General features: G+C 45.9%; 5 protein-coding genes across 5 annotated transcripts; 3 read left to right on the top strand and 2 right to left on the bottom strand.

Moving 5' to 3' along the window:
* Positions 1–10,810: 10,810 nt before the first annotated feature.
* Positions 10,811–12,846, top strand: UV8b_06766 (uncharacterized protein; the record flags this gene model as incomplete). Its single annotated transcript, XM_043144263.1, has 2 exons — positions 10,811–11,419; positions 11,569–12,846. The coding sequence occupies 2 exons, from the start codon at positions 10,811–10,813 to the stop codon at positions 12,844–12,846; spliced, it is 1,887 nt and encodes a 628-aa protein (XP_043000198.1).
* A 592-nt stretch (positions 12,847–13,438) lies between these two features.
* UV8b_06767 (uncharacterized protein) lies at positions 13,439–15,053 on the top strand (the record flags this gene model as incomplete). The annotated part of the gene is made up of 4 exons (XM_043144264.1): positions 13,439–13,568; positions 13,629–14,221; positions 14,294–14,527; positions 14,607–15,053. The coding sequence occupies 4 exons, from the start codon at positions 13,439–13,441 to the stop codon at positions 15,051–15,053; spliced, it is 1,404 nt and encodes a 467-aa protein (XP_043000199.1).
* Positions 15,054–15,279: 226 nt separating this feature from the next.
* Positions 15,280–15,600, top strand: UV8b_06768 (uncharacterized protein; the record flags this gene model as incomplete). The annotated part of the gene is made up of 1 exon (XM_043144265.1): positions 15,280–15,600. The coding sequence occupies one exon, from the start codon at positions 15,280–15,282 to the stop codon at positions 15,598–15,600; it is 321 nt and encodes a 106-aa protein (XP_043000200.1).
* A 478-nt stretch (positions 15,601–16,078) lies between these two features.
* Positions 16,079–17,773, bottom strand: UV8b_06769 (uncharacterized protein; the record flags this gene model as incomplete). The annotated part of the gene is made up of 4 exons (XM_043144266.1): positions 16,079–16,159; positions 16,320–17,417; positions 17,505–17,633; positions 17,735–17,773. 4 exons carry the CDS (start codon positions 17,771–17,773, stop codon positions 16,079–16,081), a joined length of 1,347 nt encoding a protein of 448 aa, XP_043000201.1.
* A 690-nt stretch (positions 17,774–18,463) lies between these two features.
* Positions 18,464–18,779, bottom strand: UV8b_06770 (uncharacterized protein; the record flags this gene model as incomplete). The annotated part of the gene is made up of 2 exons (XM_043144267.1): positions 18,464–18,629; positions 18,685–18,779. 2 exons carry the CDS (start codon positions 18,777–18,779, stop codon positions 18,464–18,466), a joined length of 261 nt encoding a protein of 86 aa, XP_043000202.1.
* Between the last annotated feature and the right edge of the window lie 90 nt (positions 18,780–18,869).

Consider the following 18,869-nt stretch of genomic DNA (forward strand, 5'->3'; position numbering starts at 1 on the left):
GCAAAAGGCCGACTTAGGCAATATCTGCACCCCCATCGGAACCCTCATACAGACGATCGAGACTGCAGTTAATAAGGCTATATAGAATCTCCTAAAACCTACTATAGCCCCTACTATATAGGCATCTATCGCTGTATAAGGATTTGCAGCCGCTATACTATCCTAATGCAGCCTAGCTCCCCTTATGGTACCCCCTTATATCTACCGCGAAGTCCTTATTAAAGGAAATACTATTAGCGAAATCCTCTAGAACCGCACCCTAATCGAAATTATTAATATAGTCAATAGGGCTACTGCCGAGGGAGTAGCGGTTACAGCCTATAGGCTTTATAGTAGCGATACGATTATCACCTTTAAAAAAGAAAAAGCAAAGTATGCCACGGATATAACCTAGGTATGCCCTGCCTTTAGCTAAGAGGTGGAGCCTAACTAATACTTATTTAGTATTATTATTAAAAGCTTCCTGACCTATTATACTATAAATGCTGTAATAGAGGATATCTAGTCGAACCTAACTAAGGCTAATAGAGAGGGCTTTACTAGGGTCTTTTTTTATCGCCCTAAGGGGACTATAATACAGGCGCCCTTAATTATAAAAGTAGACTCTATCGACCTTATAAATAAGCTTTATAAAGCTAGTATTATATACTAAGCGGAGATATTCGAAGCCGAACCCTATAACGATACTATACACCCTCGCTAGTGCTATAATTGCTTCAAATTCGGCTATATCGCTGCATACTATATAGCGGCAGCCTACTGCAGCCGGTATGGATCCAAATACCACCCGGATAGCAATTAAAGCTGCCTAGCTACTATATAGAACTAATGTAAATCCTGCCTTAACTGCTATAGATCCTACCCGGCGTGGTCCCGCCTCTGTAAAGTAGCGAATAAATAATAGGAAAAAGCTAGAAACTCCTATAGCGATAGACCGAGGCTTTTTGCCTTATATATAGCATTAGACGCTAATACTATCCTAATCGTAAAGTAGGGCTACCGCTAAGCAGCTAGCGGATCTCCCTTATGCAAGCCCTCCCCCTAGAAATAAGGCCGACCAATAGGAAGCATTAATAAAACCCCCTGCATTAAGGCCAATAGCAGTATTACCACTTTCCTCTAAGCCGCCCCTATATAAGACTATAGTACGACCGCGCCTACCCTAAACGCCTAACCTATAGCTACCTTTAATATACTGCTGCTATTAACCCCCTCGCGACTATTTGTATAATAATAATCCTCTATTGGAATATATAGAAGAAAACCACCCTTATAAGACTGGCACTCTATTACTAGTGTGAGCCCGATATTATAGCGATTTAAGAACCCGCCACGCCCGATCAGACCCTATTAAGCCCTAGCCTTAAAAGATATATATTAGTAGCATACAGCAGGAGAATAGCGATATATATCTATAAGCGATATAGGCCCGGTATATAGTCTAGCGATAAAGGGACCGATTAGTATAAGATTTCCCTACTAAATACTAATATCTATTCTATCTATTCCCTAGGCTATAAGCTAAATTAGATAACCCCCCTTACCATACTTACTAAGCTCCTACCCCGCCCCTATAATACCTTTATTAGAGACTTTAATATATACTACCCTCTTTAGGATAGCTTAAACTAGACCTCGCCTAATATCGATACTCTCTTTAAACTTATAATATAATAGCGGCTCAGGCTAGTCACTCCTTATAGTAAGGTAATAAGGAGGGCCCTAAGAAAAAAAAATAGTACTATCGACTATATATAGGTTATACTGGATATTATAGTCGAATATTTTAGAAATGCCGACCTTATTAGGTCCGATTATATCCCTTAGCTTATATATATCGAGACTAATAATTATTACGTAAAAGCCCCCCCCTTAAAGAATAGCTAGAAATCCCTCGACTAATACCTCGCTTAAGCTAAAGTAAAAAACCGACTTACTACCTACTATATTAAGGCCCCGCTCTACTCCCCCGCTAAGATAAATATATACGCCGAATGGCTTACTGGCTAACTCTAGAGTATCGCTAATATCGTAGTACTAAAGAGGGCACCTAAAGCTCCTAGTGCAGAGCCTTAGTAGAACCCCTGCGCTAAGATGGCCTAAATAGCAGCAAAAAAGGCCTACCGAAAATAGGCAGCACGCTATACCCTAGAGAACCTTAGTGCCGCCTAAGAAGCGGGAGCGACCTAGTCCTATATTATCTAGGAGGAATAGCACTAATTATAGCAAGAGGCCCTTAATAAAGCAACCGCCTAAAATGCCGACCTATAGTCCCTAGAGAAATAGGCTTGCTTATATAGCAGCCTCCCGCCCGAATTAAAAGAGATCCCCCTATTAAAATAAAGCAGCCTAGGCCCGAAAGCAATAACGCATAAAGAAAAGGCATAAATACTCGCCTAATAGTTCTTCCCTACCTCTTAAGCTACTTATAACGATATCCCCAACCTAATATTCCCCCAGCTTACTACTGCTATATTCCCCTCTATAGACTCCTTTACCTATAAAAAGGTATATACCGCATTATGCAATATAGTAGGCTGGAAAGCATTAGGCCCTAATAGGCTCCCGGCAGGATTCCTTAAAGTATATAGCCCCCTACTCATTTAAACCTTTATATACCTCCTTAACGAAATATGCCGCATTAGGTACTACCTAGCCCAATTCCAGGAGGCTAAAGTAGTAATACTATAAAAGCCTAGGAAAAGGCCTAAGGAATATTTAAAGGCAGGAGGATAGAGACTAATATTATTACTCAATCTAATAGGAAAGGTTATAGAAGCTGCAGTCGTAAGGCGGCTTACTACCGCCCTTAAAAAGGGTAACCTCCTCCTAGATCTTTAAATAGATAATAGGGCTAACTAATTAACTAATATAATACTAAGCACATTAGTAGAGATTATTCGTACGACCTAGCATTATAGCGGGATCGCCTCGCTTCTTCAACTAGATATATTAATAGCATTTAATATAGTTAATTATACCTGCTTAATCTACCTACTCTTTAATAAAGGGCTCCTACTATAGCTCGCAGTATAGGTATATAGCTTTACCGATTCGCGAATAGTATGAATCCACTTTAAGGGATAGCTTATAGAGAAATTACCGATTACTACTAGGGTACTATAAGGGTCCCCCCTCTCTTTTATCCTCTTCCTTATTTATATTATATTGCTTTACGAGAGGCTATAAAAGGTAGCCTTAACTATTATATTAGGCTTTACTAACGATATAAATATTATAACCTATAGGAGAGATATAGGGGAGACGAAGGTACTATTTAAGAAAGTATAGCTTATCTATAATAATTAGTCTAAGCAAGCTAGACTTAACTTTAATTTTAGCAAAAGCGAGCTTATCTACTTTACCTACGCACATAAGGCGGACGAGACCAAAGTACAGCTTAGGACCGTAATAATCCAGCTAAAGCAGTATGCCAGATTCCTAAGAGTCGAAATCTACTATAAGCTAAAATAGCGGGAATACTATATTAAAATCGTAAAGAAACTTAAGCGGTAGCGACTCGCACTTATAGTAATAACGGCCTTAACTTAGGGTTGCTAATACTAAGAAGTATGCCTAATCTATATATAGGTTATCTAGACCTCTATCGCCTTCGGCGCGGGGATATAGTATACCCCTATTACCCCTAGAGGGGTAGCGAAAGATATTATAAAATCCTTAGCTATAGAATAGTTAGCCTGCCTCTATATAATTACCGGGGCCTATAAGGCTATATTGCTAAATACCCTTAAGACTGAGGCAGCTATGCCCCCGATTAACCTCTACCTTAATTATATCCACTAGTAGTTCTTTAAAAGAATAGATAAAATAGGTATAACCGATAGGATTAACTGTATATTAGTAGCGGTAGCAGTAATATTCTAATGCCGATGAAGGAAAGGCTACTAAAGACCCCTAGCCTATATACTATTCCCTAATCCCGACCTTAGCTAGCTCCCGGCCGAAAAGCAATTAGCAAAAGACTAATATAACTAATAGCAGAATAATCGGGTAGTAGTAAAGGCAAAACGCCCCTAGCGTGGGATCCTAGCGGCCGAAAAGGCACTAGACTTCTAATCTATAGCGAAAATAACCCGATTATATAAAGGTCTATAGAAGTATAAATCGGCGATATTTACCTAACTCTATATAGAAAAAATCGGCTTTAACTCCTTCTTCTACCTCTAATAAGTTCCCTTAGTGCTATTACCTTTCTGCTATTATAGGGAAAGCCTAGAAGACCTCTACTATATTATCCTCTTCTGCCTAAAGTACTATAGGCAAAGGTATATACTTTTTAGGTTTGGTCCCAGCCTTAGCCTATTTTACGACCGATTCGGTATATTTATTATACTAGATAAACCACACTTTATATAGACGATTGCTCGCTAGATATTTAATACCAATCGATTCGATTAATTCCGGCTTATTTAATCCCTCTAAGCCAATATAGCTAAAAGCGCTACCGATTACCCCTATGTAGCCCCTATATAATATTCATAGCAATTCTATAGTAGGAACGAAGAGCATTAGGAATAAGCAAATCTTTTAGGCCTTATAGGCTGAAACTAGTCAATAATTATTATATTAGCAATAGGGGCATTCTCCCCCCCTTCCCCCCCCTCGCCCTCTTTACTACTCTCCCCCCCCTTATTTTTAGTCTGCCCCCCCTTTAAAGCCCCCTCCCCTCCCTTTTAGGCTAGGAAAACCCGTAATAATACGGTAATATCCTTTTAGGTATAGGCTTATCGTTCTAAAGTGAGGACCTTCCTCTCTTTAAGGTCTAGTATCTCTTAGGTTGCCCCGGGAGCGCTAAGGCCCCCTACCGCCGCCGCCGCCGCTACTACTACTGCCCGGCTATACCCCCGAAAAGCAGACGCCTATTTAGCCCTCTACTAGAGGGCCTTATAGTCGTCTACCTAAAGCTAAAGATAGTTAGCCGGTAACCTATACTATATACGAATCGAAAATATACCTCTATCCCCCTAGTAATAGTCTCCTATATATCTAGGAGTTTTTAAACCGGGACTTAATTCCTAGGGGTCCTCTCTAAGGGTATGCATATCTTGCCCATAAGGGCATAAGGGTAGTAGGCCGCTCTAGTCCCTACCTATATTAGCCTCGCTAGAGAGCGGGTACAACCCGGCCTATACCTTACTAATTGCGGCATCGATGCTTAGGGTCCTCTAAGCGCATTAAATATAGCCCGTATAGCTATATGCGTAGTTCTCCGGGCTACCACATAAAGGTTAGTAGCGGTTCTACAGCGCATAAGACCCATACTCACCCCTTTATCTAGTATCGCCGACCGTTTAGGCATTATTGCTTCTGCTGCTATTATTCTTATTCTTATTATTGTTATTATAGCTATTGCTGTTGCTATCGTTGCTGCTGCTGCTGTTCTGCCAATAGGGTTAGTATCGGCCCTATACCGCGATAAAGGGGTCATTATATACCTTAGAATTGGCGCTATAAAGGAAAAAAAGAAAAAGAAGAAAAAGCACTAAGTCGGAGGGCATTGCAGACCTATATACTAATATAGTGCCTAAGGCCAGCCGCTCCTATCTTTAAATCCGGCTTACCTTTGCCTATATACTATAGACCAACGCGCTCAAGATACGTCCAGGCCCCTATAGGCGCGCGCCCGACGAGAATACTATTAATCCCACCCCCTTAACCTTACCTTCCCCTTATTTCGTACCTAATAGTACTCCGACCCAGGCCCGACACTCCCGGAACTTATACTCGCACTCTTCCTAAGCAATACCGCTAGATATAGTCCTAAGCGGTTGCGCACCCTACTCTTTTACGCACCGGATACCCGCCGCCCCCGCTGCAGGGCGACATAAAGCAGAAATCAAGACTACAGGAAGGGTTTTCCTCCCGGCTACCGGGTTTTTCCTTTCCGAATCATCTCTACAGAAGTACTAGATAGGTTATTTAGCTCTAAAATAGCCTCTAGCGTAATTTAATAATAATAATATAGCTAAGAGAGATTAGCTAATAATAGAAGTATATTATTTGCTGCTTAACTTACCTTTATAAGTTAGTACTCGAACTATACGTAATATTAACTATCGCCCTTTTAATGAATAGTTTTATAGTATAAAGATTAATAGCGATAAGGTTTAAGCGATAAAAAACCTATATTAGAAGTATTTATATCGCAATACTAAATAGGAGGATCTAATATACTTTAAGTTCTTAACTAAAGTTAATTTTACTCCTTTAACCTAGCGATATTTTAATAATGCGCCTGATCGGGTGCTGGCCTATTTCCCTTAGTATAAGGCTATTCCTAGTTATATAGACTATAAAAACTTTTATCGCATAAAGCTGCTTTTCTACTATAAATATCGATATCTAGATAAGCTAAAGGAGGTTAAAGGTACTAAGTTTAATACGTATACTAATACGTATAGTTACTATTATACTGTATATAATAGTCTTCACCCTAATGATTACTATTAAGACCTTCCTAAGGTAGAGCTAAATAAGTTTAAGGATAGCCCTTATAATAACTATAGTATTACGAATGCTAAATAGGAAGAGCTTACTATATAGCTTCCCTAATATAGTCCTAAAACTGAAGATATTAAGCTACTAGGAAACTATAATATTAACCTATAAGCATCCTAGGTTGCTTATATTAGAAGGTATCTAGATATTATATCAATTGGCCGTAAGTTTTAGCGCGTTATAAAGCGAGACTATATCGATATTTTAGAATATAACTTATCTAATAATATTTATAATCGATTGAATATAAAATAGCGCTTAGTATTCAATCTTTTTATTAATTATTTTACGGATGCCTTAGACGAAATAATATTAACTCCTGCTTAACTATTAGTATAGGTTGATAGATAAAGAGGGACTAAAAAGTCGTTTATAATTTATGCCTTATATTAACGACTAGAATAACTAAAGCTAGAGTATATTATTCGAGTAGCGCTAACTAGCGTAGCTACGAATACTATTAATAGGTCTATAATATACACTCTTTTTTATCTACTAGTCTTAAGAAATACTTTAATTATATCGCCCCTATAAGGTAGTGATCTATCTAACCTTTAGGCCAAGCTTCGCTACATTTAATATCTAATTCTCGATAAGAAGTCAATAATCGGCCTTAAGACTTTTAGCTATATTAATTCACGATTGCGTTAGGTCTTTTTATGCTATTAGGACTATTATTTCGGTGGCCTTAGTATGCTACTTCTTGGCGACTTTTACTAGCTTTTGCCTGTTATAGAAAAGCTATTTTATAGTATAATTGCACTTAAGAGCCCGATTGAGCTTCTAAGGCGTAATACTTATCGCGCTTTTAATAAGACTATTATTCTAAATTAGGTTATTTAGCAGTAGGGAGACAAGTAGGCTGCTTTTTGTTAAGCCTTAGAAGGACTCTAATATAATAGTCTAATTACTAAGGATTAAAAGCTGCTCTATACTTATATTTAAGCTCTTCTTCCGGATAATAAGATCGCTAAATTTGATAAGGCTATACGCATCTATCCAATAAATACATAGGTTAAGGAATATAACCTCAAATATATAGAGCGACTATACGTGCTATATATACTAGCTATAGCAACTAATATTAGCCTAGGTGCGGCCGATATTGATTTAATAACTGCTAGTAATTTATATTAATGCATTCCTTTGTGTATTGGAGCTTATATTATACTGATAGAGAATATTTAGATTGCTATTAGTTTCGTTAATAGAGTAATTAGTATTATTCACGATATTATATAGGATGCTATAGTTACCGATCCACATATAGAGCAGCCTATATTTATATTGGTCTAATTTAAGCGATATAATAGACCCTAATACTTTAAAGACCTAGGTCTTGCTAATATAGTTCCTATCTTTTATTCTACTTGCGATTTCCTTAAGGGTATAGCACTATATTCACGCTTGCAGTTCCCTTTAACTATTGCATATAGTATTACTATATATAAATTATAGGGTGCTATACTTGAGAGAGTAGTAATCGATATCTTATAGCAGGACTTCTAAGCCGGACTCTTATATATCGCTATTTCACACATTATATCTCTTTAGGGCATTATATTTAATACTGCTTTCGATTATTCTAATATTAAGGGAAGCGCCTATAGTAGCGATAGGCAAAAGGATTATAAGTATTATATTAACTAGATATTATAGTAAGCAATTACGCTATCTAGGCGGTATATTATTTCTTCTTTAATAGAATTAATATAAAGCGACTACGCCATCTAGGCAGTATATTATTTCTTCTTCAATAGAAGGGGTAGTATATCGCTCGGGCATTATATTAATAAGCGACTGCGCTATTTAGACGGTATATTATTTCTTCTTCAATAGAAGGGGTAGATAATAGGTATCTAGGAGTTAGGCATCGTAATAATAAGCGACTGCGCCATCTAGGCGGTATATTATTTCTTCTTCAACAGAAGGGGTAGATAATAAATATCTAGGAGACAATCAAAATCAATATAGGATTAAGCTATACAGTCAATTATAGAGTACTTAATTATTATTATATCTCGATATATCGTGATATATATATAGTATAATGTGGTATCGCGATAACCTTATTTGCATCCCCCCCCTTTACCCCCTTCCCCTCCCTCTATTCCAATTAGTATTAATGTGTTATATACTAGAATTGGTAAATTGGTATTTAACCCAAGCCACAAGTAAAGAGGTCGTATTTTAATACAATTAGTAGTAAGGCCGGTATTACCAATTCGCTAATAAATACTACATAAGACCGGCCCTTATATAGTAGACCTCTTTATAAGTATATAAGGATTAAGGCTGCTTCCTTACCTAGTTCAAAAAGAAGAAACCCCCCCCCGCCATAATTAGAAATTAAGGATAATAGATTAGATTAGTAATAATAGGGTATTATATATAATTAGATTAGCTTAGATAGTAATTAAATATGCCTTCCGCTATAATACTAATATATAATAGAATACGACCGATAACAACTAATAACGACCGATAATAACCAACAATAACCGATAATAACCAATAACGATTGATAACGACTAACGATACAACTAATAATAATAAACGCTAACTAACGCCTAACGCCCTATACCGACTATTACTAACCGACCGACCGACCGACCGACTAAACCAACCGACCGAAATAATTAAAACTATTCTACTAACCTAATTAATGTTCTATGCGTACTAGGGCTTTCGGTTATATAGTAATCTAGGTTGTATGATGTATTGTCTTTAGGTCGTCAGACTAGTGCCTAAGGCGGTTATAGCAATACAGCATCAAGTCCTGGCTAGCCGCCTAATTAATATATCACACAACCTAGTGAGAGTAGCCACTTTTTTTTATAATAGTAACCCTTTAATCACATTATATCAGTATAGATAGTCTGCAGAGAATAGATTCTCTATTGCGAATATAAGTGCAAAATATCTCTAATATATCGCACGTGAAATGAGGAATCTATTACTATTGCGCGTCAATAGCTCGCGCACCTTAAAAGGTTATGCATTCGAATCCTATGTATGCCCTATGTTTTTTTTTTTTTAAGTGGGGCTAGGCCGGCCAATCATTTCTTGCATAGGGCTACCACAGCTTTGCATCTCCTACGTTGCCGATAAATTCGGCACGTCGGACCTAGTAGACCAGGGTTTACGCCAGTAGAAAACCGTAAATTAAAGGGTACATTAGCAGACTAGAAAATAATGGCACAATAGTATAAGTATTGGCAGTTTCCAGATTTACAAGGAGCCACATCGCGCTTGTCGCACCTGTAGGGCCCGGCACATAGCGCTGTGAGGTTATTCCTACTATTAGGCTGTCAATTTAGCAGTAACAAAGGCAGACAAAAAAGGCGTCATCAATACCTCTTAAAATGTCACTTATTAGCTCTATGAGAAATGCCAGAATGCCTAGTATAAGGATTTTAGTGATAAAAGGTTTGGTGACTAGGCCGGTCGCCAAGAAGGAACCTAGTAGGTACCTAGGTAAGGTACCTAAGGTATTTAGCAAAGAGTGGGGGTCCGGTACAAAAGCTGCACCTTGACAACAGCCAAAGAGATGCGTTGCTTGGATTCAAAAGACGTTGATTGGTTCGAGGTCAGTCGACAACACGACTTACGCACGACTGGGGCACTCGTCGAAAGGGGGAATCGTGGCGGGATGACTTCATGGGATTGCATTATCGAAATCGGGGTTTTCTGCCAGCGATCGAGCCGCATTGACCCACAGCGCTGCTGGATTGGTGCAATTTCAGAGACGGCCGAATTCATGACGCAACCGCACCTCCGGTTACGCTGCCACCACTGCTGCCCTGGCGGAGCTGTCACTCCGGCATTTGGATGGTGATATCATTAGATGCCGTCCAGGACGAAATCATGTCTGGTGGTTGCGTCGACACGAGCCTATTTCCACGCTGCCGGTGGAGGCGAGCATCAACCCTCCGAACAGACAAGCAGCCACCCACCCCTTCCCAACTCCCTTTGCCGCTTTCATAAACAAAACATTGGTCCGTCCGAAAGTTAGAGGCGAGAGAGAGAGAGAGAGAGAGAGAGAGAGAGCTTGCAGATGGCTTGTCCGGGCAGGCTTCACCGGTCAGGGTACACCAGCCAAACGGCAGGCAGCTTATCAAGTGAAGCTGGTAGCTAGCCTCTGTTCTCGCAGCCCGCTGGAACTCTCAACACCTCTGGCCAGTTTTCAAACTGCATGTCGACTGTCCGCGGCTCGGTCTCGGTGCTGTCCGCGTCACTGAGCGCAAGCCGCAAACCCTTTTGCAAAGCCCTGGCTCGTTGTTATCCCACGATGCCGCCCAAGAGGAAACGCATCGAGCAGCATCCAACTCCTCCTCCGCCGCCGCCGCCGCCGCCAGAGCGTCTCAGGAGGAGCAGCAGGCGAACCAAGGAAGACGATGCTGCCAGTCGGAATCGTAGCCCGCGAGGCGGAGTGTTATGTTCCAGGGAGGCAGTGGAGCGCGCCATGCACACGCTCTCGGAAATGGAGCACCGGCTCCTGGAAGACGCGAAAAAACAGCGCTTGGCTATCGAGTCCTCGGATCTGTGGGACGTGACGGCAAAGGAGGTAGCAAAACAAGATGAAAAGCAAGTTGCAAAGCAAAATGCAAGGCCGGAAGCAAGGCAGGGATTCAGGCGAGAAGCAAAGCTGGAAGCAACGCAAGATGCAGAGGAGGCTGCAGCTGCAAGGATTGTCATGTTGAATTCCTCCAAGAAGCGCCCCCCTCTTCGCAATGGCACCAACGGATCATCCATGAGCGTGAAAACGGTCGAAGCTGAGCCTGACAGCCAAGCTGATGCTGACCTGTTGGATGACGAGGTAGGTGATCGCGGGCCCCGACGCCCGCCACCACTGAATAGTAACATATTGCCATTGCCATGGGCAGGGCGACTCGGTTATGTAAGGAACATTCTTCTCTTTGTCGAGCGTTTCAACAAATCCAAATGGACCCTGGGTATATATCAATGGCCTAGCTCTCTCTTCACTTCATGCCGAGGCTGAGAAAGCTGCGAGGGTTGCCTGGAGTGTCCTTTACTAACCGCAGATAGGCATGTTTAAACACGTACCTTCGCAATGCCAATCCTCCCGTTTTCTCGTCGAGAACTTGTCGCATAAGCTCCATTCTTGACCATCGCTATCCTTTGCAAGATCCCACACAGCCTGAGCATCCGACCAAAAACCGGCGCGACAAAACCAAGGAGCCCGATGTGGAAAGAGGTCTGAAATATGTCCAAGACCTTGGCCTGGCCAACGCCCGAGACATTGAGAAAATGATTCGATGGAACGAGAGGTATGGCATCAAGTTTATGAGGTTGAGTAGCGAGATGTTCCCATTTGCCAGCCACGAGGAGTACGGGTACAATCTAGCCTTCGCGGCCGAGGTGTTGGCTAGGGCGGGAAAGGTTGCCACGGAGTTGAACCACAGATTGACAACGCACCCAGGGCAGTTCACCCAGATTGGAAGTCCCAGAAGGGAGGTGGTGGCTGCGTCTATACGTGACTTGGAGTATCACGACGAGATGCTCTCGCGCCTGTGTCTCTCTGAACAGTTGGACCGCGACGCCGTCATGATTCTTCACATGGGTGGGACTTACGGCGACAAAGAAGCAACCCTGGATCGATTCCGGGAGAACTACAGGAACCTCTCAGCGGGGGTCAGGAAGAGACTGGTTTTGGAAAACGACGACGTGTCCTGGAGCGTGCACGATCTGCTCCCCATCTGCGAGGAGCTCGACATACCGTTGGTTCTGGACTTTCATCACCACAACATCGTGTTTGATTCCAGCATGCGAGAAGGCACCCTGGACATTATGAGCTTGTACGACCGGATCAAGGCGACGTGGACCAGGAAAAACATAACGCAGAAGATGCACTACAGTGAGCCGACGCCCTCGGCCATCACACCTCGCGACCGACGGAAACACTCTCCTCGTGTGAAGACTCTGCCGCCATGCCCTGCCGACATGGATCTCATGATTGAAGCCAAAGACAAGGAGCAAGCTGTGTTCGACCTCATGCGCAACTTCAAACTTCGCGGCTGGCAGTTGTTCAACAACATCATCCCGTACGAGCGGGACGACCAGCCCAGAAAGGCGGTGAAGAAGAAGAAGAAGAAGAAGGCGAGGAAAGGCGTCAGAACCAGGACCGGAGAGGACGGGAGCCTTGCAGAGGAAGAAATTGAAACTCCGGAGCAGGTTGTCGCCCCGGAAGATGTCAGCATGGGCGGCGCTGAGGGGAGGGTTTACTGGCCAGAGGGGATGGAAGAGTGGTTGAAGCCAAAGAAGAGAGACGTGGCCAAGAAATGCATCAAGATTGACGAGGAGTAGAGTAGCAGGGGCCACGGCGACGAATCGGTGCACTGGGGCATACTTTTCTTTTTTGGTCTCTCTCTCTTTTTTGTCTTTTTTTTTTTTTTTTTTTTTTCCCTCGATTTATATCATTTGTAACTCGGCATTTTGTAATGTAATATTTGGCGAAAACACGCCGATTCACTTTGGATTAATTGTATTTTATGGCTGTTTTTCGAGTAGACTTGTCGCATGATGCAACCTACCCTGAACCACGCCCAGTCAACAAACAGGGCGACGACTGGAACTCGGGGGGGTACACTACATAAGCATGTTTCCCAGGTTGATGATAACGCAAGACCTATTGACGCTGACCTCGTAAATCGTCAAGGCATGAGGCTGTGGGCTGACAGCAAGCAATCATTGCTTCGTACATACATGGCAAGGAGAGGAGGCCCTGAGCACTGGGCCACTCACTGGCCACTGCGCACTGCAAAGACCCACAACCAGGCACGACCACGACTCGCACAAAGGCAAACCTGAGGGAGCGTCACAGCGTCACAGTAGGTGAGAAAGGAGGCAGGTGTTTTCCCTCGTCATCCCGCCAATCTCCCTGGACAACCAACCCAGAATGTCGTCGGCCGACTTTGACCGCAAATCTGCCTCATTCTTGGAATGGTTCAACAAGTTGCCTGGCGCCTCATTCTCGGATGCAATTGAAATTGTGGATCTTCGCTTCCGCCATGCTGGCCGTGGAATAAGTATGGATACCACCGATCAACCTGCTGACCATTTGCATGATTAATAAAAGGATTGGACAGTTGCTACTCAGGACATCCCCGCCGATACCGAAATCGTCTCGATACCCAGGAATGCCATCATCTCCTCGGAAACGTCTGAACTGAAGAACATTCTGCCGGCCTTGTTCGAAAGTCACGGTGATGAAGACGATGAACAAGCTTTAGACTCTTGGAGCGCCCTAGTCCTCGTCATGATGTACGAGTTTTTCCTTGGTGACCAGTCCAAGTGGAAGCCATACTTGGATGTCTTGCCGGACAGTTTCGATACTCCAATGTTTTGGTCCGATGAAGAACTGTCGCATCTTCAAGCTAGCGCCGTGGTGAATAGAATCGGCAAGGCTAGTGCAGAGGACATGTTTCGCACCCGCCTGATCCCGGCTATCCGACAGAACCCAGATGTATTCGCCGCAAGCCGAGATTATGGCGACCACGATTTGATCAAGTTGGCTCACCGGATGGGGAGCACCGTCATGGCATTTGCCTTTGACCTGGAGAATGACGGAGCGGCGGCAGATGATGACGAGGCGGACGGCTGGGTGGAGGACCAGGAAGGGAAGTCCATGATGGGCATGGTTGCCATGGCGGATATGCTCAACGCAGATGCCGAGTTCAACGTAAGGCGCAGCATGCAGCAGGGAATCATGGTTGCAGTGTCGTGAGAGATTGACCGCCACGTGTGAATGCAGGCTCACGTTAACCACGGCGACGACGAGTTGACAATCACGACGTTGCGCGACGTCAAGGCAGGTGATGAGATCCTCAACTGCTACGGACCTCACCCCAATTCCGAACTATTACGTCGATACGGCTACGTCACGAGCCAGCATTCCCGGTACGACGTGGTGGAAATTCCTTGGGAGGCGGTCCAGGACGCGCTCATGTCCGAGTTGAACGTGTCGCGGGAGGTCCTGGCCAGAGCGGTGAGCTAACACTCCGACGACGGCGACTCGTCTTGGGAAAAAAAGAAGAAAAAAAAACATACGCTGACCCTTCTGGCAGATGGAGCAAATTGACCCAGAAGACTTGGAGGATGTTTTCGTCCTGGAACGAGAATCTGGCGAGCCTAACCCGGACGGAACGCTGGATGGCGTGGCCAGAGTGGAGGGCATGCCTGCGGATCTGAAAGAGCAGTTAAAGACTGTCGTGAAGCAGCTGCAAAAGATGAACCAGGGCCTGATACCAGACAAGAGAAAGAGAAATGACGTCCTGCAATCCATAGTGACTGGAGCGCTTCGGTCCATAGCATCCCGATATACAACCACCGTGGCAGAGGACCAAGAGCTGCTGAAGCGGGACGATCTTCCACACCGCCAGCGAATGGCCATCACGGTCAGGCTAGGGGAAAAGCTGCTGATGCAAGAGGCTTTCAATCAGCTTTCAGAAGCCCCTGCGCAATCGCCCGAGACAGACCCCTCGGCATCGAAAAGGGCAAGGAGGGGCGACTAACCCTGATGCCACCTGAGCATGCGCGGAAGGGGTGGCGGAGAAAGCAGGCAAGAACAATAGACGACACAAACATTCCCCAGATGTGATGATATGACGCAAAAGGAACTGCTGTTGACAAGCATGCGAGCCGGGCGAGTCCGGCCTTTTTCACCCATGAGCTTCTTTCGTCTATTAACGAGACGAGACGAGACGTGGGCGAAAGTTTTGTACGCGGCCGGCGCAAACCATGCCAGCGACATCAATCCAGGCTTCCATGAGCGATCCGGCAGGCCGCGGGGACGAGGTTAGCTGCGCAGCAGCAGCAAGAACAAATCCCCGCGAGCTGTACCACCGGTCAAGGATCGAGCCCACAGAGCTGGCTGCTTTTCATGCGCTGCTGGCCGTGCAGCCCAGAGGCTTCGTGAAGCGTGGATGGAGTATCTACGCGCAGCGTGTTCCTCGATCAGCGACAAACCAAGCAAGGCCGGCTGCCGCTGTGCCAAACTTCGGACAGGGGGAAAGGGGGGTCCTTGCTGATACTGGCGGCCCAATATACGCTGCCAGGTGAACATTGGTTTTTTCCTCGGTCGCGGCGTCGCGTGCCAGCATGGGCTTGGGGCTCTGCAAAGGGCACTGCAAGGCGGCTACGCCATCCAAGCCGGCCAGCGATTTCCACGGCAAATGAATGGATATACTGGGATAGATCAATGTCGCATACGCAGCTGGTGCTGATGGCTTGGCTCGCCCCCGCAATTGGTAAATTCCTTACTATGGGGAACTTGTTTGGGGGTCGTTTGTCCTCTTCTCTTCTTCCGCGCCTGATCCGTCTCTATATACCAAGCCCAGCTCCCCTGACTTGCTCATCACCCGCAAATGCAAAACATGACACTGGCCACCTTGGCTCAAAGTCCACAAGGGTGGCCCTCGCAAAAGGGTGCGAGACTCCGAGAATTTGTCGTGCCCATTTTATTCAACCGTGAAAAAAGATGGCAAAGAAAGCGACGAGGCGTTTTATGGCTGGGATGCGTGAGTTGGCCCCGAGTCAATCACACAACATCTGGTAGTCGAACCGCGATGTCGCCCGACTGAGTAATGTACCGTACCCAGGGCAGCGACGGGTACTGAAGCTAAAAAGGGAATTCTCATCAGTGTTTGCTTGTTGTCTTGTCCTTGGCGACGGCGGGAAAAAGAAAGTAACAAAGGAAGAAAGGGAGAAAGGAAGCCGGGGGGCGGGGGGGGGCGAATAGAGAACAGAGCAGGTGCTTCGGGCGTTGGGCGTTGGCTAACCTTGGGTTCCGTTATCTTGAGATATCGCACCTGAATGCCACTGGTCGTAAAGTAGGGAATCTCAAACTTGACTTGGATAGGCCTCTTTGCTCCTTTGCCCATACCACCGACGCCGCCCATGCTACCTCCGAACCCGCCCGTCATGCCTCCGCCGTGTTCGTCATCGCCCCGTACGCTGGGGAGACCCAGCTCGGCACGCATTAGAAACTCCTTTTGGCCGCCAAACTGCCTGATCTTCCAGACAATGGCGCTCTGCTCGGGAGCGTAGTGGACGGAGCCTATGTTGGTTCTGAACCGGGGCGAGTCTGCGTCGTCGGGCACGGGGATGATGACCTCGACGTTGTTGGCCGTGCTGCGGCGCTTGAACTGCGCGCGCGCTTTGAGCATGTACTCGATCCGCGAGCCCGAGTGCGACTCGACGACGCATTCCACCCAAATCAGCGGCTTGACCTGGGTGTTTAATCTGTACGACATGAGCTCGAACTCGCCGTCCGGGGGGATGAAGCTGATGGTGCGGTCGTTTTCGAACCGCGACAGCCGCACGCATTGGTGGAACTTGACGTCCTCCATCTCGATGGCCTTGCCTCGCGTCGTCCGCCCCGTCGTCTCAAACATGACCTTGTCGTTGAGCCCCAGCCGCAGCTCCGGCATACCGCTAAGATAGCACTTCATCTTAATTGCGCCCAGGATCTCGCTCCGCAGTACATTGCCGTCCGCGCTGACCAGCAGGTTCAGGCTCTCAACGACGTCCAGAAACACCTCGTTCTTGCGATACCGTATGCCCTCTGAACGCCACGATACCGAGTTGGTGACGGCGATGGGGGGACGAGCCTGGACTTCGAGCTTGTGCGATTCTTGGGTGATGTATTCTTGCAGAATTTTCGACTCGGTGGTTTGTGGGTAGCCAAAGTCCATCATCTCGTCGAGGAGTTCGTAGATGATGACAAAGTTGTCCCTGATGGACTCCTCCTCGAGCACCTTGAAATACTCGGTGAACACTTCGACAATCTTGTGCAGAAAAAGGAGAATCTCGGCAGCGTTGGTGTTGCGCTTGGTAAGTGCGAGGAGGTAGAGATTGTTGTGGCGGATGTAAAGGTACTGTCGGGGGCATTAGCCTGCTTCGTCACGGTGGACGGAGGTTTTGACGCAATCCCCGCCCGGAAACATCATGCCCAAAAAACATACGTTGATGCCTTCGTGAGAGAAGCAAGGCGGTACGGCGGATGATTCTTCTTCGGCATCGGAGAGGAGTATGGGAAACTTTTCGACCGCGGACATGGGAATGTCACCTCTGTAGTTGCGGGCAAGGAGGGTCTATAGCCGTTAGTACGTGTATATGGACCTGATTCACTTGTAGCGTATTTGTCTTTTCCTTCAAAGAAGGGGGACCGAGAGACACCAGGGCAAACGCTCACCTTGCCCTTGAGATCCAGGAAAAAGATTGCTGATGCCATGGTTGCCTGGCTGGCTCGTCCGGGGGGTGGCGGGGGGGGTGCTCAGGCGCGTGGAGCAACGGAATGGGCCAGCGAGGCGAGGGGGTAGAAGGTTCAATTGGCACAGCGGCCAAAGGTGATGATGGAGGTGACTAGGCTGCACGCGACAGTATGTCGTCGTGCACATGCAGCGATGGGTGATGTCTGAGCTGCCCGCCTTAGCTGTAGCCTTCCGTGGTCATGGCTCTCGAGTGGTCGTGATGGGGCTTGGCTGTCACATTGAGTGAGCCGCTGTCTTGCTGTCTTGGCTGCGAGGTTCCTCCGTACGGAGTAGCTGGTTGTTGCGGGTGAGTTGTTGCTTGCGTTGCGTTGCGTCGCCAATCGGCTGAATCACGGCTAAAGCTGGGGTGCCCAGCCGCCTCTGGTCTGGGAAGAAGTCGAACGGGTCACGTGCGGACCTGGGCCCAGTTTCGCCCACTTCAAAAACCTTTTTTTTTTTTTTGTTTCTCGAGCCTCTGGTCTTCCCTTCTCCATCCAACGCGCCCTTTAGACAGTGCAGCCCATTGTTCAGCCCGTGTGCGACGCGACATTCTGTCTTGTTGTTCTGCGGTGCCGTGGATGGCAGCTGCGATTTCGCGGTGCGGAGAAGGACACACAGATGGTTCCATAAGAGCTGCCCGAGTACAAGCTTTTCCCGTGGCTTGGGCGGCGTCAGAGGAGCCGGACATCGTTGCCGGATATGAGGGCATATATATCTAGGGCATATCCAGGGCATATCGGAGGAAAGTCAACCAGACAAATGGGCCTGAGCTGCCAATGTTGGTGCTTCCAACGAAACCGCACTGGTATTGTGAAAAGGAGACGGCGTTTCCCCCCTCTGTTGCTGTCAGTACGGTATGCACTGAGCACATGGTCACGATGCTGTTAGGTACCTAAGGTAATTGTGACGCGAGGTCTGACTCAAGCCATGATACTTGCCAATAGCCGGGTGGATGTCTAGAACGTTGCACTTGCTTGCGGAGAGCATGGAGGAGAGATCATGTGTTGAACGAGAGTCCTGGAACAACTTTCATGTGACCCTTTGGGCGGGGAGTCTTCATGTGATGCACCTGCATGG

Source organism: Ustilaginoidea virens, chromosome 5, assembly GCF_000687475.1.
Source record: "Ustilaginoidea virens chromosome 5, complete sequence".
NCBI lineage: Eukaryota > Fungi > Ascomycota > Sordariomycetes > Hypocreales > Clavicipitaceae > Ustilaginoidea > Ustilaginoidea virens.